This window comes from Myxocyprinus asiaticus, chromosome 47, assembly GCF_019703515.2.
Source record: "Myxocyprinus asiaticus isolate MX2 ecotype Aquarium Trade chromosome 47, UBuf_Myxa_2, whole genome shotgun sequence".
NCBI lineage: Eukaryota > Metazoa > Chordata > Actinopteri > Cypriniformes > Catostomidae > Myxocyprinus > Myxocyprinus asiaticus.
This window is the reverse complement of record NC_059390.1, coordinates 31114559-31139204: the sequence shown is the minus strand read 5'-3', so window position 1 is coordinate 31139204 and position 24646 is coordinate 31114559. Positions and strand designations below refer to the sequence as shown.

Here is a 24646-nt window from a genome sequence, read left to right as displayed (position 1 = left end):
TTATGGCAAGAGTAGATGCCGTTTATTTTCTTAAATACATTTTTCAAGTCCTTCTGTTATTTTTTTGGAACAATTTCTTTAATATTAACTGGACTCAAGTCTTGTCTCCGTAACAAAAAAAATTCCTCCTCACAAACATGGTCAAATATACTTCATGAAATGATAATAATAATTCATTGAGTTTATCCCACCAGACAATTCCTACAAATATTTGGGAGTAATATTGATACGAAACTGATTTCAGATGTTCAACTGAAATCACGCTCCCTAAACAGTATTTAAATCTGTTAATAAAATTAACTGGATTCAAGTCTGGAATCTGCCAAAAAAAAAAATCCTCACTTATTTAATAGCCCGTAGGGTCCATTTGTGTTTGTTCTCGTCGTGATATTTGAGTCTGATCCAATACTAACATGATGCTAACTATGTGTGACTGCAATGCATTGCATGCAAAGGTAAAAGGTTTATAAACGTCTTTCGTACACATTGTGTGTAATCAATACGTTTGTATTTTTATTTAATGACTGTGATGTTTCACAGGTTTTTAACAGCCTGCTGAAAATAGATAAAAACCATATCATAATCTTTTATAACTTTTTAATTGAGCTATTCAAAAAAAATGCCAGAATCCTGTTTAGTCCGGTGAATTTCACTTTACTCGTGTAATGTGTAATTGTGTCATTTAGCCTGAATGATTAACTTTAATACTTCGCTTGCTGGATTATGACATTAAAAATACGTTCTTACGCAGTACACTTCGGTGTCCAGTAGATGGCGCAAATCTATCATTTATGAGCGTTGCATGTTTTTGTTTTGTTTTTTCTCATTTCGACCAGTTGTCATTTTCTGCAAATAAATGCTCTAAATGGTTATATTTTCATTTGGAATTTGGAAGAAATGTTGTCAGTAGTTTATAGAATAATAATAATAATAATAATAATAATAATAATAAAAAAATTCATTTTACTCAAACGCATACCTATAAAGAGTAAATCCAGAGAAACTGATCATTTGGAATGGTCTCTTCATATATTTTTTTAAATTTTTTTCAGAGCTGTATATTTTTTCCCCCTTTCAATTTCTCAAGCATAGTATTTTTTATTTTATTTATTTATTTATTTATAATAGGTCCTGTACTCTGTATGGCTTACAGGACACAAATAGCCCAGAGATCTACTGAGATGACAAATATTTCCAAGCCTGAACATCTGCCAGAAAACGCACACCGCGAGTCAATTGCTTCCACTTGCCGGGGCTGTAGCAGGGCGAGGCTGGTACCAATCAATCCGGCCCACCCCAAACAGGGGGGTTTGACTTGGTGCCGAGTCTCTAAGACGTAAACGGCACTTCTTAAGCGGGCTAATCAGGTTGAGGCACTTGCTGACCTCTGAGAGACTAGGCGGTGGCGCCATTGGAAAGAAAATGGGGGGGGGGGGGGGGGGGTGGACTCGGTTTCGCGCCTCTGCCACCTTCCCGGCAAAAGTGATGGCAATCCATAAGGTATCTTGAGGTATCTTGACAACTTCTTTGGGCTATGGATAGACACCAGAGAATCCTTTCTTGAGTTTGTAAATATCCTCAATTTACATCACCCAAGAATAAAATTAAAACACAACTTACAGGAGGAGAAAATAGAATTTTTAGACACTTTGGTGTTTTTCATAGACAGATACGTACAAGCCCAGACCAAGAAATTAGCAACAAAAGTTTATTTTAAAGAAACGGATAGACATGGTCTTCTGCATAAACAATCTTTCCACCCACATCACACATTTAAAGGCATTATTAAGGATTAAAGTTAAAGCTAAAGATCTCTATCAGAATAGCATAAGTATTCGTAATATAGAACAGCCATCCTTTATTCCCTTGGTTGTTACGTTCTCAAATAGCGTGATGACATTTCGAAGGACAGTAGTGGAAAATTTTCAGAGGGCACAAACTCACCTTCCTCAACTGCACTCATACCGACTCATCACGGCCCTGAGGAGGAATAAAAACCTCCAAGATATTTAGGGGACCAACGGAAAAAGGTGTTAGAACTTAGTCAGACGAATTTCTTATTGAACGTTTTTCTAAAAAGGGCTTACCTGTGACGAATCGCATCACATTGAATACACCTAACGTGGTGTGTGCCATTAGATGTAGACATTGTCTAAAAATTTATATCGGGGAAACGACAAATGCTCTTAAGTTACGTTTAAAACAACATGAGTATTATATTAGAAAAGGGAATTCCCCGAAGATGTTGTATATGCACTTTCAAGGTCCGGACTGTAAGGAGTATACTTTCTATGGCCTTGAAACACAGCCCACCTGGTCAGACGGACAGAGAAAGAGAACTGAACAATTGGATACAATCCCTGAATACCATCAACCCACTAGGCCTGAATGAAAATTGATAGTGTTGTTTTTTTTTTTTTTTTTTTTTTTTTTTTTTTTTAAGGTTTAATCCCTCTTAGGGGAAAGTGGTTTCCCCATATAGAAAGTCCTTAAGAGAATTGGACTCCTTCATCTTTGTGGTATTTAGCCCCTCAGTCATATCACAATTATGTGAAATAAAACAAACTTTTAACCTAGCACTTAATGGTTTTTCTTTCTCTTGTATTTAATTTAAAATATTAAAATAAATTATATTTTGGTTTCATTTGTTTGGTGTGGTGTTTGTTTGTGCACTGAGTGTGTAAAATTAATTTTGCAATAATTTGTTAATTTTATTAATTTATTAATAGAATGATATTTGTTTTTTGTTGTGATAGTGTGAGCACTTAACCCTTCCTTGAAGCACTTATATAACATACCAAAAAAAATGTTTGGAGTGATGTCTGGAGAGGAGAGCCTTGGAGGTATTTTTAACAGCCAGAGCGCTAAAATTTTAAATTAAGAAAGGTTAGTTGTATACTCCTGAAATGGTTAAGACCACATTACATTTTCATACTTTTATTATGTAGGGGCCCTTTTGGGTCCATCTTCTATTCTCCATCTGGGGTGTTCGCTAGATGGGGGTTCACAATAAAGTGATTTGATTTGATTTGATTTGATCATTCTTTTTTTGAAAATAAAAATTAATCTAATTATTATATCAGGTCTTTTGAAGGAAGGGTGTTGTCCTCTTTTACCTCCTGTTCTTAGCAGTGTCCAAAATTAGGGTCTTTATAGCTGGGGGTTTTTTTCCTCCAATATTTGATACCTGTATATTGAATGGAAGGGGTTAGAGGTTAATTTGATCTTCCTTTCCCTTCCCATTCTTTTCATAAAAAAAAAAATAAATAAAAAAAAAGGGATCTAGGTATCCAGAGGTGGTAGTCTCTTTGTCCTTAAACCTTACCTAACCCCTAACTTTAACCTCCCCTTTTCCTTCTCTACTTAGGGAGCCTAACCCTAATCTTTTTTCTTCTGGTAGACAGGGTTTTTTTTTATAATTAAATTCCTAGTCCAGAATTTGTTTATACCCTAATGTCAATCTGGGTACTTTATGTATATCCCTCAGGAGCGAATCTTATGAATGGTAGTGTGTTGAGGATGTATAAATGAATAACTGTGCCCATGCCTAGGAAGTTCCCACTGAAGGATCTAAACACCTGGAGGTGGGACTTCCCATACCTCTAAAACCTAACCTAACCCTAACCCTACCCTCATACCTAAAACCCTTTTAATTTGAAACCTAGATTTTTGAACCCCACCTGATGCAGCCTTACTTATTTTAACCCTGGGATTTTTTTTCTCCAAACATTATTACTTTATGTGTTGGAGTCAACACAGCCTGGGTGGCCAGTGCTCTCTGCTTGGTCCTCTCACCAGGGCTTTGGGCCCATGGGAAGCGACCAGCTGAGAGAAGGCCTGTGCACAACCGGGCCTGGGCCCTTTAGGGCCTAGGCTTAGGAACTTACAATTCCCTAACCTAACCCTACCTAACCCTAACCCTTCATGAAATAGCTCTCAAAGTCCCATAAGTTTGTTTTTAAGATCAAAAAGCTGTTTGGAGTCATTTCTCGTCAGAATTCACTTCTTTTTGAATGAAACATGACATTTCACTAATATCTCTCATAGACAGCAATGACTTGTGTCTACACACGGAAAGCATTACAAGTAAAAATGAATCATTAAATCATGTTTTCATGCATTTTAAGTGATAAATAGACATTCTTTTAATGAAATCTAAATGTAAACACTGCACTGTGCAAACTTCATGAAATAGCTCTCAAAGTCCCAGAAGTATGTTTTAAGCTCAAAAAGCTGTTTGGAGGAATTTCTCATCAGAATTCACTTATTTTTCAGTGAAACATGACTTTTCACTAATATCACTCATAGGCAGTTATGCATTGCAAAAGAAAGCATTACAAGTCAAAAATGCATCATTGCAGCATATTTGCATGCAATTTAAGAGGTATGCAGTCATTTTATTCAAAAAATCTGAAAGTCAGCACAGAATTGTGCAAACTTCATGATACAGCTATTAAAGTCCAAAATCAAATTTTCAATCTTAGAAAGCTGTTTGCAGTCATTTCTAATCAGTATTCACTTCTTTTTAATTAAACATGACTTTTTACTAAAATCTGTTGGGCTTTACTGGTTGTTTAGATCAGTGTTACTATCAGAAATAATTGATAATTATTTCTTTAGTTATTAATTAATATTTAAATTAATTAATTGAATCTAACTCATTAAAACCTCATATGGGGCTCCAGTAAATGTAGTGCGCTATGTTTAGGAGCGGGTTTGGTTATTAGCAATAATTAATAATTATCAAAGATAATTATTAATTATTAAAATCAATAGAACATTGATGAGAATCAATGTTAGATTTGTTAATCCTTTAAATCAACAATTATCAAAGATAATCACTAATCATTAACATCAATGAAACATTAATTAAAATTAACACTAGCTTATTGATCATTCAAATTCAACATTCATCAAAGATAATTATCAATTATCAAAAATCAATAGAATATTAATAATTCTCGAGGCTCGGGTGATGACGGGAGGCCGTTTTCCTCGCTCTGTTTGCAGGCGGTACGGCTGCTGATTCTCGGTGGGCTGGCGGAGAAATCAGCGACGTCGACTTGATTGAAGAGGGAAGAGAAATCTTTTCTCTCTTCACTTCTGCAGGCAAACGGATGAAGATGCGGATTTCTCAGCGGTCTCCTTCGGATCCGTTAGTGTTCGGTGGAACACAGAGTAATCTCAACTCGTCCAGCGAGGTGGAGATTGTATGGCCACAGTTTCAAGTCGGACGTTACTTCCTTGTGCCACGAGGCTGCACCCGAGAGCAGCGATGAGCTGCGTCTACACACGGCGAGCAAAGTTGCTGGAAGCAAATCCCGGAAGCATTTCAGAGGTATTTCTACTCCTGATGATGTCATGGTTGAGGGACATTCTGTTGTGTGCCTCATCCAATAGGAGTTGAGAGTTCGATCCTTTAGTGAGCAAGGCTTCATGGGATTTGTAGTCTGTTTTGGACTCCCTTTGTTTGATTTTGGCGCGATTTTTATCAGTAAAATTTATGACTTGGTATGTGGGCCTGAGTTAGGTTTTACGACTGTGTTAGGCCTGCCTTTGTCTTCTATCTGAATACATGAAGTCCAACATATCTATCGTAGGCCCCAATAAAAAAAAAAAAAAGCATTACAAGTAAAAATGCATAATTTCATCATGTTCCCATGATGTCAACACAGAATGGTGCAAAGTTCATGAAATAGCTCTAAAAGGCCAAAAGCACATTTTTTATCTTAGAAAACTGTTTGGAGTCATTTCTCTTCAGAATTCACTTCTTTTTTAACGAAACATGACTTTTCACTAATATCTCTCATAGGCAGCAATGAATTACAAAAGAAAGCATTACAAGTACAAATGAATCATTACATCATGTTTTCATGCATCTTCAGTGATAAATAGACATTCTTTTGAAGAAATCTAAATGTAAACACTGCACTGTGCAAACTTCATAAATTACCTCTCAAAGTCCCAGAAGCATTGTTTTAATCTCAAAACTCTGTTAGGAGTCATTTATCATCAGAATTCACTTATTTTTCAGCGAAACGACTTTTCGCCAGTATCATTCATAGGCAGCTATGCAATGCAAAAGAAAGCATTACAAGTCAAAAATGCATCATTGCAGCATATTTGCATGCAAAGTAAGAGGTATGCAGTCATTTTATTCAAGAAATCTGAAAGTCAGCACAGAACTTTGCAAACGTCATGATACAGCTCTTAAAGTCCAAAATCACATTTTCAATCTTAGAAAGCTTTTTGCAGTCATTTCTAATCGGTATTCAATTATTTTTAATGAAACATGACTTTGCAATAATATCTCTCATAGCTAGCAGTGAATTGCAAAAGAAAGCATTACAAGTAAAAATGCATCATGACATCATGTATTCAAGATCTAAACACAGAATTGTGCAAAGTTCATGAAACAGCGCTTAAAGGTCAAAAGCATTTTTTTTTAATCTTAGAAAGCTGTTTGGAGTCATTTCTCGTCAGAATTCACTTCTTTTTGAATGAAACATGACTTTTCACTAATATCACTCATAGGCAGCTATGCATTGCAAAAGAAAGCATTACAAGTCAAAAATGCATCATTGCAGTAAATTTGCATGCATTGTAATAGATAAGCAGTCATTTTATTCAAGAAATCTGAAAGTCAGCACAGAACTGTGCAAATTTCATGAAACAGCTCTTAAAGGCCAAAAGCAAATTTGTAATCTTAGCAAGCTGTTTTGAATAATTTCTAATCAGTAGTCACTTCTTTTTTTAAATTAAACATTACTTTTCACTAATATCTCTCATAGGCCCCAATGAAAAAAAAAAAAAAAAGCATTACAAGTAAAAATGCATAATTACATCATGTTTTCATGATGTCAACACAGAATTGTGCAAAGTTCATGAAATAGCTCTTAAAGGCCAAAAGCACATTTTTATTAAAAATGTAATACATAGTATTGTTAATGAAGAAATATGAATGTCAACCCAGAACTGTGCAAACTTCATGAAACGGCTTTCAAAAGCAACTTTTTAAGCAAAGAAAGCTGTGGAGTCCGTTTTCAACTTCGTTTTCAATGACACATAACTTTTCACTAATGTTCTCACAGGCATCCATGCATTTCAAGTCGAAATGCATCACTACTTCATGTTTTCACACATTTTAAGTGTTAAACATTAATTTGAAGCATAAGCAACCTTTTAAATGTAGAAATTTTTTAGAGATATGAAATTTGGAGGACACTCAAATATATCTGACCCAAATTTGGGCGTTGGAGTTAAAGTCAAAGTTGCATTTTTATGTTTATATATACATTTATGCTCGTAAATTTTGAACAATAAGGCCTAGAATAAAAATGCCTTTTTTTTCCTGTGATTCCTTGGCTCATACAGAGTCAAGTGCACACCATGCGCCTGACTAGATTTTCTGCCAATTTGAATTTTCAGAAAAACTTACTTTTACCTACTCCTCCTAGACCATATGTTTGATTTGCATGAAACTTGTCTTGTAGACCATCTAGGGACACTGGGGTAAAAAGGTTATCAAAAGTTTTTTTATAGACCAAAACATTCTCAAATAACTCTTCAGCGAATTCGACGGCGAGCACAACAAAATGGACCTGACGCAAAACTCCGCAACACATTAGCTTATTGACACAAAACTTACTATATGTCATCACAAGTATGCATGCAGAAGTTCGGCTCAGCACCACCTAGTGGGCAGGAGATATGAAAAATGGCTATTTTTGCTTACGACTTCTGAATAGTTTGTCCTAAAATTATGAAGCTGGTCTCTAGATTTACTGGAGCATAACGAGTCGAATTATAACCAATTTTCCTATTTAGCCCATTTTGCGCATCAGCCATTTTAAATTTTGTCATAAAATGCTGTATTTTATAAAGGCATTGGTGTACAGTTACGAAATTTGGTATGCATCATCAGCACCATGCTCTAAGGTTACCTATACAGTTTTGGGCCAGTGCCAGCTTGTGGTCAAAAGTTATAATGAAATGTGTAAAAAGGCTTATAACGTTTCTATAATTTGGCCTATTGTCCTGTGACTGCTCTATTTAGATTCCTTGGGTCATGCAGACAGTGACCTGATTAAAGTATTCGATGACAACAATTAGAGAAAAATAACTAATTAAAAGAGCTCATTAATACCAATATGTTACATGTGTTGCATTTTAAGCCTTTTCAATAATAGCAACATATAAATGACATTCTGTGGATGACCCCTATTCTAGACTTAAACACTGCTATGACTCAATAACAGTTACTACGAGATGAGAACATTAGAGGCCAAGAATGTATCTTGTGTGTTTTTCATTTTATTTCACTTTCAAAAATTACAACATCACAACAAATGATAACTGAACCTTGGTCACTGAGAAAGCGCAGTGGACAATGTCCTTCTACTGCAAAAGAATGCTGTCCATGTTCCACAAGTTAAAATATTGCAGTCCATCAAGTATGTACTGCAAGAGCCTTTCAGTCTTGCCTGTTCACATATAACTGACAGTCTCAATTGCTGTAGACACTAGTGGTCCCAAAAGTTGGTACTGGCCCTGGTGGGCGTTTTCTGCATCCAAGCCATGTGATGTCAGAGGTCCTCATGTTTTTCGAGTGATTCAACCATTGCTTCAGAATAAAATCCAGGCACATTTTCATTCTCTTCTAAATGATAACAAAAATGACAATGTATACATTTATAAACATTTTATACACCAAGCTTGAACTTTTGTATACATAAAAGCAAACAAAGCAGAATGGCAAATACTGTGAATATTCGGGGAGTCACGTGATGGCATGCGAGGATAGGACGTGTGAATGGCGAATTCTCAGAATCAGAATGAGCTTTATTGCCAAGTATGCTTACACATACAAGGAGTTTGTCTTGGTGACAGGAGCTTCCAGTGTACAACAATACAAAAACAATACAAAAACAGCAGCAAGACATAGATAATAATAAAAAATAAAATAAAAATAAAAATAATTATACACATACGTACAGCCACACAATCTGTTATGTACAGTGTAAATACAAATCTGTTATGTACAGTGCACATTTTTTATTTAATTTTTCTCAGTGGAATGAAATGGCAGAAGTGGTTGGATGTGTTGGATAAGAAAGACTAAACTGTGTATTGCACAGTTATTGCTCAATGGGGCAATTAACTGTTCATGAGATGGATAGCCTGAGGGAAAAAACTGTTCCTGTGCCTGACGATTCTGGTGCTCAGAGCTCTGAAGCTTCGGCCAGAAGGCAACAGTTCAAAAAGGTAGTGGGCAGGGTGAGTGGGGTCCAGAGAGATTTTTCCAGCCTTTTTCCTCACTCTGGAAGTGTATAGTTCTTGAAGGGAGGGGGCAGGGGGCAACCAATAATCCTCTCAGCAGTCCGAACTGTCCTTTGCTAAGGACAGCAACTTTTTACAAATTTCTGCGCACTTTGCTAGTTTTTAATACCTTTTATGACATAAACCAGTGAGATTCGATACACTCTGTTCCATAACTGTTCTAGGAGGACAAATATGTCACATAATTCAAAACCCTCGGGCTCTGGAGACATTAAAAGACACTTACGTAGGGGGCCTAGGTAGCTCAACGAGTACTGGCGCTGACTACCATCCCTGGAGTTGCAAGTTCGAATCCAGGGCATGCTGAGTGACTCCAGCCAGGTCTCCTAAGCAACCAAATTGGCCCAGTTGCTAAGGAGGGAAAAGTCACATGGGGTAACCTCCTTGTGGTTGCGATTAGTGGTTCTCGCTCTCATTGGGGCGCGTGGAAAGTTGTGCATGGATCACGGAGAGTAGCATTAGCCTCCACATGCAGAATCTCCGCGGTGTCATGCACAATGAGTCAAGTGATAAAATGTGCGGATTGACATCTCAGAAGCGGAGGCAACTAAGACTTGTCCTCCGCCACCTGGAGGACCTCAATCAGCTTGACACTTACGTGCTCAAACTGACACCCCTGACAGAAACGCAGACCAGGGACACAGTTTGGACGGTGCGGTGGGAGAGATTCAGCGTCAACTGTCCAGCATGTCGGTGATGCTGACAAAGGTCGTAGCGAACTTGGAGGATCTTGCTGTAATACGTTGATCGATTACGGCCATGGAGATGAAATTTTCTGAATTGGTTACAAGAATCAGGGATGTCAAGAAACGGATCGATTATCTGGAGTCATTGGAGAGGGAATTAGATGCTAACCCGCTGGAAACCAAGGCAGATTTGCAGTGCGTCTGGGAAGACCTTTAGAATCGTCCGAATTGTTGAAATTCCTGAGAATGAAGAAGGCCGATATGGTGAAATTCCTAGACGAGCTCTTCCGGAGTCTGCTCGACATAACAGGCCATAAGCTGGAAATCGAGCAAGCTCACAGAGTCCTGGCTCGGAGATCTGCTGAGGGAGACAACATTTCTGAGATCATCCGATAAAGATCTTGTGTTACGCAAGACGAGGAGTAAAGGAAAGCTTTCTTGGAAGAACCAAAACATTTTCATGTTCTCAGAATTTACAAATTCGACAAGAGACAAAGTGATCGATTCAAGGAATGCAAGAAACTCTTAAATCAACAGAAGGTCGCTTTTGCACTGATGTTTCCGGCCAAACTGGAATAACCAAAACTCCACTTTCCACGGCAAAATAGTATTATATCTGTATTTCAATCGGGTCAATTTTCTGAGGCCATCAGATGACATTTGGCGCTTCAGCTCTGCCTCAGCACTTTTAATATTCTCTTCCAACTCCACAAGTTCACATGCTTTGGATTTTTTGGTGAATGAGGCATACTGTATAATCCGGCCCCTAAAAACCACCTTAAGTGCCTCCCAAGCCACGCCCACAGAGGATACTGAGGACCAGTTGGTCTCCATATAAACATTGATTTCAGTCTTTAACATTTGTTGGAAATCAGGATTTTGCAAAAGGGATACATTAAAGCACCAACTATATGATTTATTTTTCTCTGTATGTGGCAACGTCTCTAAACTGGTGTGATATGAGACTAAGATGTTTCCAATTAAGCAGTTGACGAGATGAAATGAGGGATTTATATATATATATATATATATATATATATATATATATATATATATATATAAATCTATTCTAGAATAAATCTTATGAACTGATGAAAAAAATTTATAGTCCCTACCAGATGGGTTCAAAAGTCACCAAATATCTGCAAGACCAAGATTTTTACACATTCTGTGAAGCGTCAATGTTGCTCTAGGGGGCTTACACACTTTTGCTTCACTATGATCAAGGACTGAATCCATCAAAAGATTAAAGTCTCCTCCCAATATTATATCATGAGAGGTGCCAGCGGCTTGCAACATCCCTTCAAGATCTATAAAAAAGCCCTGATCTTAGCCAAAATCAACCTTTGCCCCTGAATGTCTGCTAAAACAATAATGACTCTTCCTATTTTATCTTTAATCTGTTTGAGAAATTTGAATTGTAAATGTTTATTTATCAGTATAATGACTCCCCTGCTCTTACTTGAGCCAGCACTAAAAAAAAACATGTCCACCCCATATCTTCCCAAATTTTTCAGCTTCCTGCGGGGAGAGATGTGTTTCTTGAAGAAACACTATATCATATTTTTTACGCTTAAGAAAAGAAATAACCTTTGTTCTTTTTATGGGGTGCCCCAACCCATTCACATTCCATGTGGAGAGAGATAATCCACTCATTTTAACAACTGACATATTGATATAATAAAAAAAGAAATTGTGTGTCAAAAGCAAGATTATACAGACCACATTCCCCATTAATGCAACAATCAAACCCAGAACTTCCCCCCGAACAAAACAAACAGAAAAAAGAAAAACGTGCGCATTAACCCCGTGCACGACAGCGGCAACCGGCATCAATCCCTCTAAACTCAAATGGTCCATGTACGCATACGAAAGCCCCCGCGACAACTTTGCCGTCGGATTGCTCAAGTCCGGTGCATCTGCACAAATTACGGGAGGCAAAATTACATAACAGAATATACTTGGTAAAACATACCCCAGCCAACAAGCAGAATAAACACAAAGAACATGTAGATTCATTCACAGAACTGTCTTGAAGGTGTGTTCCTCCACAAAACAACTTCCAGCTGATATAAAGCCATTCAGTTTCCTCGGACAGACAGACAATTGTAAAACATACCCCAGCCAACAAGCAGAATAAACACAAAGAACATGTAGATTCATTCACAGAACTGTCTTGAAGGTGTGTTCCTCCACAAAACAACTTCCAGCTGATATAAAGCCGTTCAGTTTCCTCGGACAGGCAGACAATTGTTCAGTGAGCCAGCTGTTATGAGTGCAGCAGATGATGTAATCATTCTAATGTCCCTTAAAAATACTCCACAAAAACAAACTCCAGCCAACAGGAGGCGTAAGCACAAAGAACGATCAGATTCATCCACAGCTGACCCGAAGGAGTATTATTCAACAAAACAAACTCCAGCTGCTAGGCGGAGCCAGCACATAACGAAACAAAACAGGCATCCCGGTTCCTTGGATGATCAAGTGTTTTATTGAGCGAGTCAAATTCACTTGGAGGCCACGTAAAAAAAATACACCATGACTTACTCAGTCCGTCAACTTTATAAAAGACGTCCTTTATGAAAGCATGTAGATATTTTGCGGTCATCCATAGCGTCCACTCTCAATCTGGCTGGGAACTTCAGTGTAAAAGCGATCTTCCATCAATGCAAAAGTTTCTTGGAGTGTCATGCCACAAAACAAACTCCAGCCGCCAGGCGAAGCCAACTCAGAAAGAAACAAAAAATGGCACCCAACTTCCCCAGACAGCCGAGACACTAAACAAGCAAGTCAGTCCACTCACATAAGAAACACCCAATGGTTTACTCACCCATAGTTTGTATGAAGGCCAGTGCCTTTTTGGGACATAAAAATACTTTGCTGCCATCATTTATGTCTATTCTCAGTGCAAAAGCGATCTTCCGTTGATGTAATATTCCTTGAACCAATCGCGTTTCTCTCGTAGAATTCGCAAAATCCGGGAACAAGAAAATATTGTGATTAAATAAAAGATTAAAGATAAAATAAAGATTTCCTTTACTCCTCGCCTGGTGCAACACGAGATCTTTATCGGATGATCTCAGAAATGTAGCCAGAATTGTTCGGGGCCTGTCTCCCTCAGCAGACCTGCGAGCAGGGTCTCTGTGAGCTCGTTCAATTTCCAGTTTATGGCCTGTTATGTCAAGCAGACTCGGGAAGAGCTCGTCCAGGAATTTCACCATATCTCTGCCCTCTTCACACTCAGGAATTCCAACAATTCGGATATTGTTCCTTCGATTCCTATTTTCAAGATCTTCCAGTTTTTCCAAAATAAATTCCAAGTCTGTTTTGGACGCGGGCAGATTAGCGGATAATTCCCTTTCTGATGATTCCAGATAATCGATTCGTTTCTCAACTTCTGTCACTCTTGTGACCAGCTCAGAGAATTTTCCATCGCCGTAATCGATCGACATATTACAGCGAGATCCTCCAAGTCAGCAACAACCTTCGTCAGCATCACCTAGATGTTGGACAGTTGACGCTGGATTTCATCTCCCGAAGTGCTGTCCAAATTGAGTCCCCGGCTCGCAGGGCTGCCAGAGGTTTCAGCTAGTAAGTGTCTTTTAATGTCTCCAGAGTCTGAGGATTTTGACCTCTTTGCCATGTTTACCTCAAAGAGCAAATATGTAAGTATGTCGGTGTATTGAATCTCACCGGTTATAACATGAAATTAATCCAAAAACCAGCAAAGTGCGCAGAGCTAGCCGCTCACATGTCTGCTTCTCGCATGGCGTCACGTGACCCCCCCCCCCGAGTGGGCTAAGATTCTAAAAAACATCAAGTCTACATCTAGAGACGCAATGGTACGCCTTACACAATTTAAGATTTTACATCGATCCTATTGGACCCCCTCTAGATTGTATAGGCTTGGTCTTAAAGACACACCCACCTGCTGGCAATGCCAATCAGAAGATGGGGACACAACTCATGTTTTTTGGTGGTGTGTTAAGATCCAAGAATTTTGGTTAAAGGTTCAGAGTTTTATGTGTGACATATTGGCCACTCAAATTTAATTTGGCCTCAGACTCTGTATTTTAGGTGATAGGGTGGTCATTAATATAGGGGATAAATGCATAAGAAATTAGGTCCTAGCCAGTTTTATGATCAGTAGACAGATCATTCTGAGGGGATGGAAGTCGGCTGGTGCACCCTCATCTCGGGAGTGGTGCACGGAGAAGGGCAGGGTGGCAGCATTTGAGGAGATGTCAGATAGAAGGCTAGGCAACCTGGAGGTGTTTTAATAAGTGGGGCAGCTATCTGACCTTTTTGGAAGGCTCTCGGGGAGGGGCTGTGGAGAGAGATTTATAGTTTAAATGTGTGTGATTATTATTATTTATATATATATATATATATATATATATATATATATATATATATATATGACAGTTGTTGAATCCACCGGCCACCCCAAAAGCGGCATTGCACCCTCAGACGTTGATCGAGGTCCCCTTTGAGAGAATTGGCATGGACCTCGTCAGGCCATTAGAGCGGACTGCACGTGGACATTGCTTTGTATTAGTTCTGATGCAACGTGATATCTGGAAGCAGTGCCTCTATGCAACATCTCAGCACATAATGTTGCGGAGGCACTCTTCAAAATTATCTCCCAAGTGGGGATTCCAAAGGAAATCCTCATTGATCAAGGCACAACATTCATGTCACATGCTATGCAAACTGTAAAAATTATTAGGCATTAAATCGATTTTCACCAGCATGTATGATTTAATAAGACCTTGAAAAACATGATTCATAAGTTCGTACATGAAGATGCCAGAAATTGGGATAAGTGGCTCAAACCCCAGCCTCCACAGGGTTTTCCCCATTTGAGCTACTGTATGGGCATCGGCTGCGCGGCGTGCTCGACGTCATACGGGAAGCTTGGGAAGAAGGACCTTCGAATAGCAAAAACCAAATTCAATACTTTCTTGACCTTAGAGCAAAACTCCACACTCTGGGGCAGGTAACAGGAGAATTTGCTCCAAGTGCAAGAACGTCAATGCCGACTGTACAACAGGGGCACTCGACTATGGGAATTCGCACAGGGAGATAAAGTGCTTGTATTGCTGCCCACTTCGAGCTCCAAATTACTCGCCAAGTGGCAAGGACCCTTTGAGGTCACACGACGAGTCGGACATCTCGATTATGAGGTTAGGCGAACGGATAGGGGAGGGGCACGTCAAATTTATCACCTCAACCTCCTCAAACAATGGAGGGTGTACCTGTAGCCTTGGCGACGGTAGTTCTGGAGAGGGCGGAGCTCGGGCCAGAGGTGACTCCCAAACCAAGTTCATTCACCCTGGTCCCCTGTGGAGACAACCTCTCACTGTCGCAGCTTAAAGACATTGCCCGGTTGCAAGCGGAATTCACAGACGTGTTTTCACCCCTTCCCGGTTGCACAAACCTTATAGAGCACTATACTGAGACCACCCCGGGGGTTGTGGTTCCTATTTTATCGTCTTCCTGAACACAAGAAAAAGATTGTTCAGAAAGAATTAGAGGCAATGCTGGAAATGGGCGTAATACAAGAGTTGCACAGTGATTGGGCCAGCCCGGTAGTTCTGGTACTGAAGAGCGACGGCTTGGTCCGGTTCTGTGTTGACTACTGGAAAGTGAATGCGGTGTCCAAATTTTATGCTTACCCAATGCCGCGAATAGAAGTGGGTAGAGTAGCCAAAAACTGTACTCAAGTAAAAGTACAATTACTTAAAAAAAACAAAATTACTAAAGTAAATGTACTAACATAAATAATTACTCGAATAAGAGTAAGAAAGTATCCAATTAAAAGAGTACTCAAGTAGTAACTCATTACTTTTACAAATGACATTAACTACCCTATATTCCATTACATAATACACATTTAACATGTATTACAGAATTATTATTATTATTATTGGAAATTCTGTCATCATTCACCATCATGTTGTTCAAAACCTGTATGACTTTCTTACTTCCATACAACACAATAAGTAGATATCAGACAGAAAGTCTTAACTTTCAGTTAATTTTTTTCCCTCCATATTTTGAAAGTGTGAGCGAGACTGTCAGTCCCTAATATTCTGTCTAACATATTTTGTGTTCCACATAATGCAAAGCGTCACACTGGTTTAGAACAACATGAGGGTAGGGAAATGATGACAGAATATTAAATTATGGCTGAGCTACCACTTTAAAGGGGTAGTTTACCCAAAAATGAAAATTCTCTCATCATTTACTCACCCTCATGCCATCCCAGATGTGTATGATTTCCTTTCTTCTGCAGAATACAAATTAAGATTTTTAGAAGAATATTTGAGCTCTATAGGCCAAAACTGTGATGCTCCATCAAGCACATAAAGGCAGCATAAAAGTAATCCATAAGACTCCAGTAGTTAAATCCATATCTTCTAAAGTGATATGATAGGTGTGTGTGAGAAACAGATCAATATTTTTCATTTTTTGCTGGACAGCAGGGGCGATATGCAGAGAATGTGAATCATCAAAAACACAAGAAGAATGTGTAGGTGATCTGTTTCTCTGTTTCTCATCCACCCTTATCACATTGCTTCTGAAGATATTGATTTAACCATTGGAGTCTTATGGATTACTTTTATGCTGACTTATGTTTGTTTGTTTAGCTTTAAAATGTTGCCACCCATTCACTTGCATTGTAAGGATCTGCAGAGCTGAGAAATGCTTCTAAAAATCTTCATTTGAGTTTAGCAGATGAAAGTTATACACATCTGGGGTGGCATGAGGGTGAGTAAATAATGAGAATTTTAATTTTTGGGTGAATTATCCCTTTAAGGGCGCTTGTCAGATCTGGATGACTTTGTTAATAAGAGAGCTTTGAAAACATTTCTAGTAATTATTACGGTGAAAACGTGAAAATGTCCCACAAGGACATTTATATAATGCTGAAATATAAACCATAGCAAGATCATGCTTTATTAATGCATTCTTTCGCTATTTCATAGCTTTTAAAATCCTGTGCAGATTCTTATTTCAGTGTAGTTACAGTTTTCAGTGTCTTAAGTATTTAGATCATTAGTTCTGTACAGCAGCACCGCCGCTCTCTAAATGCAGAGTACGCAGCCTAGTGCGTAGGGCACCAACCCCGGTCGTGGAACACTCGTTGTGTCTGAAACATCCCCCTATCCAAATATAGTGCACTCTTTCGAGTGTCCGCCATTTTGTAAGACTGTCTGAATTGTGAGTAAGCCACTCGTTCCTTACGTAAATGTACACTCATTTCGAGTGTACATTTGATGTACACCCCACGACGGTGGCCACAATCCACCATGGGGAAGACGTACAAGCTGGGAGTTTACTGCTTCCTTTCATGCTGAATGTATTAAATTACTTTTTGGCAAATCATTGCTTGATTAAAATAATATAATAACATATAGAGAGGCAAAACATACAGATACATTTTCAAATGTACTCTTTATTTGATCAAATGTGTTTACCCTTTATATTAACACAAAGTATATATTAAAAATGACAAACAGAATGAAGATTTATTGTATTAATATATTATTTCATAAGAATAACAAGTACGGCCCAAGTATTTTAAAAGTTCATATGTGATGTTGTTTCTGTGACAGCCCCAGAGATCCGACACTCGGTGTATCCGTCAGCGTCCAAATTTACTCACTCATTTCGTTCACTCACTGCTGAGATATATAGGAAATAGTGAATGAGTGAACGAATTTCGGACACAACCACTCTCTTTGCCATATGATCACCTCGCGCCCACACATCTCTCACGCCTGAGTCGACGGTGGGGGTATGTGGTGGGGGGGCATGGTCATGTGTCTGTCTGAGGGAGAGGGAAAGCGGTAAGGCTCGTCACCTGAGCTGTAATTACTCTAACACCTGTCTCTCATTATAGTGATGGCGGAGGGAGACCTGACAAGGCTCACCAGAGTGTCAAAGGAAGCGAGAGAGAGTGGCCCAGAGCAGTGGTGGAGGAAAGACCCACAACAGAGACTGTCATTTAGAGAGAGCTATTTTGAGTTGGCCACTAAGAGCCATTTTGCTTTGTGTGTGTGTGAAACTAAAGTGTGTGTGAATAAACACTCAACTGTTCACTGTCTCCTGACTCCTTCATTGCCCACGAACTTATCGTTATCACAATATATTATTTATTTATGTATTTTTACATTGTGTACTTTGGCTTTGAACACAGGGATGTTTGTTGGGGGCCAGGGTGGGGTTGGGGATTGGGAGGAGGAAGGGGAATTATGGGGGGTTAAAAGTTGATTCTGTTCATATATATTTTGTTTTTCTGTTTCATTTGTTAGAATCAATAAAAAGTGTTAATCGGAATACTGTAAATATTCATGCTAGGCCTACCTGGTTCGCTCGGTTTAACACAGGCATCATCCTGCTCTTGAAAACCAGCACCACATTGGCACACAAAGCTTCCTTCAGTGTTGACACACTCCTGGTGGTCTTTAGTACACACTGCCTCCGACTGCTCACACTCATTCACATCTGTAAGGACAGAAGAGAGTGGAAATTTGAATCATTGCCATCACAATTTTCTGTCGCTGGCCAAAAAGTTGGCCCATTCAGCCCACAAAGAAAGTTTGGGTTCTCCCTATGGCCAGTATGCCCCTGGTTTGACCAACAAGTAATCAAAGTAATTCAGTTTTTGCCATTTAGGGGAATGGTTAGACTTTCTATTTGAGAATAAGTACTATTTACAAATAAATGGGACAGCTATGGATGCCACCATGGTCCCTGATCAATATATTCTAAAGAACTAGGGCTGCACCCTGATAGTCAACCAAAGGTTAGTCTTTGAGAAGAGTCTTGGTCAACCAAGTGTTGATTGGTCGGTTGGTCGCAGAAAAAACTCCACATAAAAATGACGAACCGTTCTGATGACCGTTTTGTATTAGCACTGGTTGGACGCTAGGTGGCACTATGGGGTAATTTTCATTAAGCAGGGTTAGGGTTAAGCCTACACAATAAAGCAAGACACCTTGATTTCAAACTTCGAACTTTATTTTTTATTTTAACTAAAAATTCGAATGAAACGGGAAAAAAATATCAAATAATCGCAATTAAAATGTGTGTTGTTCAACTTTTGAAAGATGGTTTTTCAACAGTTGTCAACATCTCTCTGGCAAAGAACCTTACTTCATCTGTGCAGTCTCTACCCGTCAGGTATTTCGTTGTCCGGGAAAATACATCATGTGTGTGAATACATTTGTTTTGTTCCCTCCTTCATGATATATATATATTGCAATATCCAATTACATCGGCAACCCCTGGGCTGAGGGATCGGTGAATATTCTTGCTTTAGTGATTTGCATTGAAAATATAATTAATTTATTTAAAAAACGAAAAACTTAAATCAAATAAATTTCTAAATTCAAATTGCACTCCAAGAATCCGTCTTAACATCATGGTGGAAAATTACTTACACAAATGAAGACATAAAAACAATTATAAATGTAAAAATAATAATTATAATGATGATAATAATCATTGAAATATAAATCATGGTTCGAGGTGAACGTGTTTTTGTATTATTTTATGTTTTAATCACAGCTGTAAAGGCTGCAGAGTTGGTCACAATGAACTGCTCTGTGGAAATAAAGCGAAATGAACTCAAAGCACCTCCTGAGCTGAGATGTCTGAGGTCATTTGCAGCACTCATAGACGATACTGTTCTTGCAAAAAAAAAAAAAAAAAAAAAAAACCTTAGACAGAAACAGATTGAGAACCTTTTAGATGAGCGTGTTCCACGAGATTGCACGCCTCCGTATCAGCGCATCATACATGCGTATAGACGCTTTTCTGTCATCTGTTCTTAATAATATAATAAAGTGTTTCTTCAAGCGCGTGTCTGTGTGTCTACGGGCAAATTATTTATAATATTAATTTGATAATAATAGCCTAATAATGATATTAATAATAATTTAATACATGGGAAAACGAGCCAAATATCATCTTGACATCTTCAAAGGCATCAGCTATTGGCGATCACTCTGACCATCGTCTATCCCCGAGATCATCGTCTGTCGGCACAACCCTAAAGTGCATTTCTCTCTATAAATTAACGAAATGTTCAGTCTCCTTGCTGGTTTTTCCGACACATTCAGAATCATTACTGCTTTTGCCGGTGTCACTGCGGCTCGCTTCGTGTGCACTTGTAAAATGTATATTTTAAAGGCTCGTTATTATGATTTATGTAGAACAGTGTTAGCAATGTTACTTATAACATTCTCAACCCTGGAACTCAAATCATTTTCTGATGCCCCCCAAAATATAAGTAATTAAATTAATATCATAAACGTGCGACTAGTCGACTAATGGCTTAAATTAACTTCTACTAGTCCACTAGGAAAGTCTTTGGTCGGGGGCAGCCCTATAAAGAACAATCCTTGTTTGGAGAACATAATTCTGTTCAATTGATGACTGCTTTTTAATTTTTATAGGCTCAACAAACGATTTTGAAGTGTTTGTCTTTATATGAATTGTCTGAGACCCTCTATTAAGTTCACATATCATGTGGGTACCACTTATGTTAATTTTCTGGATACCTGTATTTCAATCATTGATGGTCATATTGTCTCTGTTCTTTGCTGTATTTATTCTATAAAGAGAAGTCTCCTCCATTCCAAGACCACCCTACCTCCTTAAAATGTGGGCTGCTATAGAGCCAATTTACCAGATTTAATCGGATCTGTTCCCAGAAAGACAATTTTGAAGTTAAAGCCAAACACTATATAGAGATTTTAGATCAAATGGATATCCTAAGAACTGGCTTGACACTGCACTTGATAAAGTTTGTGCATCATATGATCCAACAATAACTTCTCATGTCTTTTTAAATCAACATTCAGCCCTGAAAGGATTATTAGCAATCATTAGCACATCATTCAAAGTCATACTCAACTGATGGATGTGTTTACTGATCCTCCACATTTTGTCTTCTCTAAGAGTTCTAACCTAAGGGACATATTAGTTCATGCTGACAGTTTTATCTCCTCTCCCTCCATTTCTATTACATTTAGCAATACCAATGGTAACTTCCCACATAACATATGTGTTTCCTGTTCGATCACGTTAAATGCAAGTCTTTCACAAATCTGCATACATTTAAAACATACTGTACAATTACATTACAACATTGATTAATTGTAGATCCACACGTTGCCTACATAATAATCTGCCCCTGTCCTTTGCTATATATTGGCAAATCAAAACGTACTCTGCGTACTAAAATGATTGAACAAATGAGGGCAAGATGACAGAGACTTTCCCAGTCTTTTGACATTTTAAGTCTGCAAATAACTCTCAGATCTGAGGTTCCTTGGCACTAAGAAGATTTTACCTCATAGATGAGGAGGTGATCAGGAAAAGAGACTGTTACAGAGAGAGGCATTTTGGATTTTTGAGTTGCAATCCTTTGCTCCTAGTGTCATGAATTTGAATTTGGTTTGTTATTTGTAAATTGTATTCATTTGAAATGTATGTTCTTGTATGTTGTTGATAAACTTAACTGTCTATAGCAGTGATCTGTGAATTAAATGTCAGGAACATTTGAAATTTACCATCTGCCGAGATATTTTCATAAAAAGACAAGGGGATGCATTTATTACTACAGAGCACCCGAGAGGACAGGGAGGGAATTTATTTTCTGAAACAGTTTTGCATTCCCTCCAAATACGTTTCGCGTTTCCCTGCAATAAATTAACCATCATTTTACAATAGTAATATTGTCGTAACCATGACTATAGTAACCATTTTGTGGCTATGATTTCACTACAAATACCATGGTTAACGATGGTTACTGTAGTGAAACCATGGTTAATTTTTGTATGGGTTAATCATGGTTTTACTACAGTAACCATAGTTGAGCTATGGCAGGGGTTTTTAAACTCTTGGACAGTAAGCCCCCCTCTGAGAAAATTTGCAAGACTGTGCCCACCTTGACCCCGCAATGTCCCATTTTTTTCTTTTTTTTCTTTCAGATTTACAAACATGCAATAACGTTGTACAGGTATTTACAATAACAAAGTAAATAATAAATAACATAGCCGATACTAAATGTAAAAAAATCTAAATATAAAGACAGCAAGCACGTTCTGGCCACTTATTTAAAGTTTTATCAGGTATTTTCCTCTAGTGTTATTTTATAAAAATGCATCATATTTTAGGTGTTCGAGCAATTCACCAGTGATGATCAATAACATTTCATTCGATCTGACAGACTCATTCAGCCAATGCATTCAACACTGATGCATGATTAACAGCTATAAATGTTTCTATTAATAATATGAAACTGTATTCTGTATTATTTTTATTAAAATACCAGTTTGTCCTAATGACAATGGGATTACTTAACTGTTTTTAGCCTATATCTGTGATAAACTCGCAGCACGAGTCAGTCTCTGACAGTGAAACTGCACTTGTCACAAACACACTTGACGACACACCGATATCATGTTGAATTTGTAAAAATGGATGCATGATACAGAGCCCCCCTTACACACCCATGTTCAAGGGGGCGCTACCCCTACAACTTTTGCCCAGGCATAATGGCCGACAACTCTGATGTGTGCAAAGTTTCATGAGTTTTTAAGCATGTTAAGTGCCCCAAAAACACCCACAACCTTGATAATAATAATAATAAATATAGCTGCAAGCAGCGATTAAAGGGGTTCAAGCAGTATAGGTTCTTTAATTCCACATGTCACAAGATGTAAATGCATTATTTATATAGCTTGTAAGCACCTTAAATAAAAATAAGGTACTACAGTTTATTTATTTTTTTGTTTAGTTTATTATTCATTGTAACTTTTGACAAAAGGATATGTTGTCACCAAATCTGTATGGTGCAGTCAGAGTGTGGTAACAATCACACACACAAAGTTTTATGTCAATAGGGAAAAGCATTACTGAATTATAGCCTGAGATGCTTTGACGTCTTGCCATCAAATATGTCGGTGCACTGTTCAAGAACAATTTGGTCTGTGAAAGAGCTTTAGATAATATTTTTTTCATGAGTGCCCCTAGATGATACACAACAAATTTTGTGCAAATCGGACATTCGACCTAGGAGTTCAAAAAAGTATGTTCTCAATTAAATTCAAAATGGTGGAAAGGAAGTGAAGGCTGTTCATGACAAATTGGGTATCATCATACTCATTGTGCCAAGGAATCCGAAGAGTCCAATCTTATGATTTTACTCCAAACTATTCAGAAGTTATAAGCAAAAATAGCTATTTTTCATATTCCACTAGGTGGCACTGTGCCAAAAATATGCAGGTACCCTCAGGTCATGCCTGTGATGACATATACCAAGTTTAGTGTCAATACACTTAAGTTTTGCTAAGTTACAGCCACAAGTCCATTTTGGCACAATTGTGGACGACTTCATTGAAGCGTTACTCAAAAACGGTTTAATGAAAAGCTTTTGATAACTTTGTCATCAGTGTCCCTAGTTAATACACAACATCGTGCAAATCAGACATATGGTCTAGGACGAGTTTGAAAATGTAGGTTTTATGGAAAATCGCAAATTGCGAAAACATTTTCATGACGGAAATGAAATCGGAGACAGCCATTTTTATCATCTTGAGCCAAGGATTTCAATTATATAAGGCACTTGAGTTCGGATTCCATGGGTACGGCTAGCCAACCATCCTACCATTCCTGAAAGTTTCAAGTCTCTAGGCCTTACGGTTTGGTCTGCACGATCAGTTATAGGGCAGAATAATAATAATAACAACAAATATACAGTTAAGGTCAGAAGTTTACATTCACATAGGTTGAAATCATTAAAACTCTTTCTTTTTTTTTTTACCCATCAGCAGATTTAATATTAGCAAATTATAGTTTTTGCAAGTCATTTAGGACATCTACTTTGTGCATGACACGAGTAATTTTTCCAACAATTGTTTACAGACAGATTGTTTCACTTTAATTTGACTATATTACAATTCCAGTGGGTCAGAAGTTTACATACACTAAGTTAACTGTGCCTTTGATCTTGGGGTGACGCCATGCAAGGAGTAGACGTGTGAGCGACGAGCTCTGCGCACTTTGCTGAATTTTCGATTATTCTCATGTTATAATCTGGTGAAATTTGATACACACAGTTACACATTTGACCTTTGTTGCAAAACATAGCAAAGAAGTCAAAATCCTCGGGCTCTGGAGATATTAAAAGACACTTACGTGTTCAGGATGAAAGCCCCGACAGGCCTACAGACCGGGGACTCGATTTGGATGGCGCAGCGGGAGAGGAGATCCAGCGTCAGTTGTCCAACATGTCGGTGATGTTGATGAAGATTCTTGCTGACTTGGAGGATCTTGCTGTAATACGTCGATCGATTACGCTGATGGAAATAAAATTCTCTGAGTTAGGTACAAGAGTGTCTGATGTTGAAAAACGAATCGATTTTCTGGAATCTTCGGAGAGGGAATTAACCGCTAATCCGCCCGCGACCAAAGTTGATTTGGAACATCTTGAAAAGCTTGAAGATCTTGAAAATTAGAAGCCGCAGGAATAACGTTCGAATTGTTGGAATTCCTGAGCATGAGGAGGGCAGAGATATGGTGAAATTCCTGGACGAGCTCTT

General features: G+C 38.2%; 1 protein-coding gene across 1 annotated transcript in view; it reads right to left on the bottom strand.

Moving 5' to 3' along the window:
- Nucleotides 1-6135: 6135 nt before the first annotated feature.
- LOC127436491 (cysteine-rich with EGF-like domain protein 2) overlaps nucleotides 6136-24646 on the bottom strand; it is a 116322-nt gene continuing 97811 nt past the window's right edge. Inside the window, exons 8-9 of the mRNA XM_051690687.1 lie at nucleotides 18399-18539; nucleotides 6136-8659 (exon numbers count right to left, since the gene is read on the bottom strand). Coding sequence (XP_051546647.1) covers nucleotides 8586-8659; nucleotides 18399-18539 — 215 coding nt within the window. The 3' untranslated portion in view covers nucleotides 6136-8585. The remainder of the gene's footprint in view (nucleotides 8660-18398; nucleotides 18540-24646) is intronic.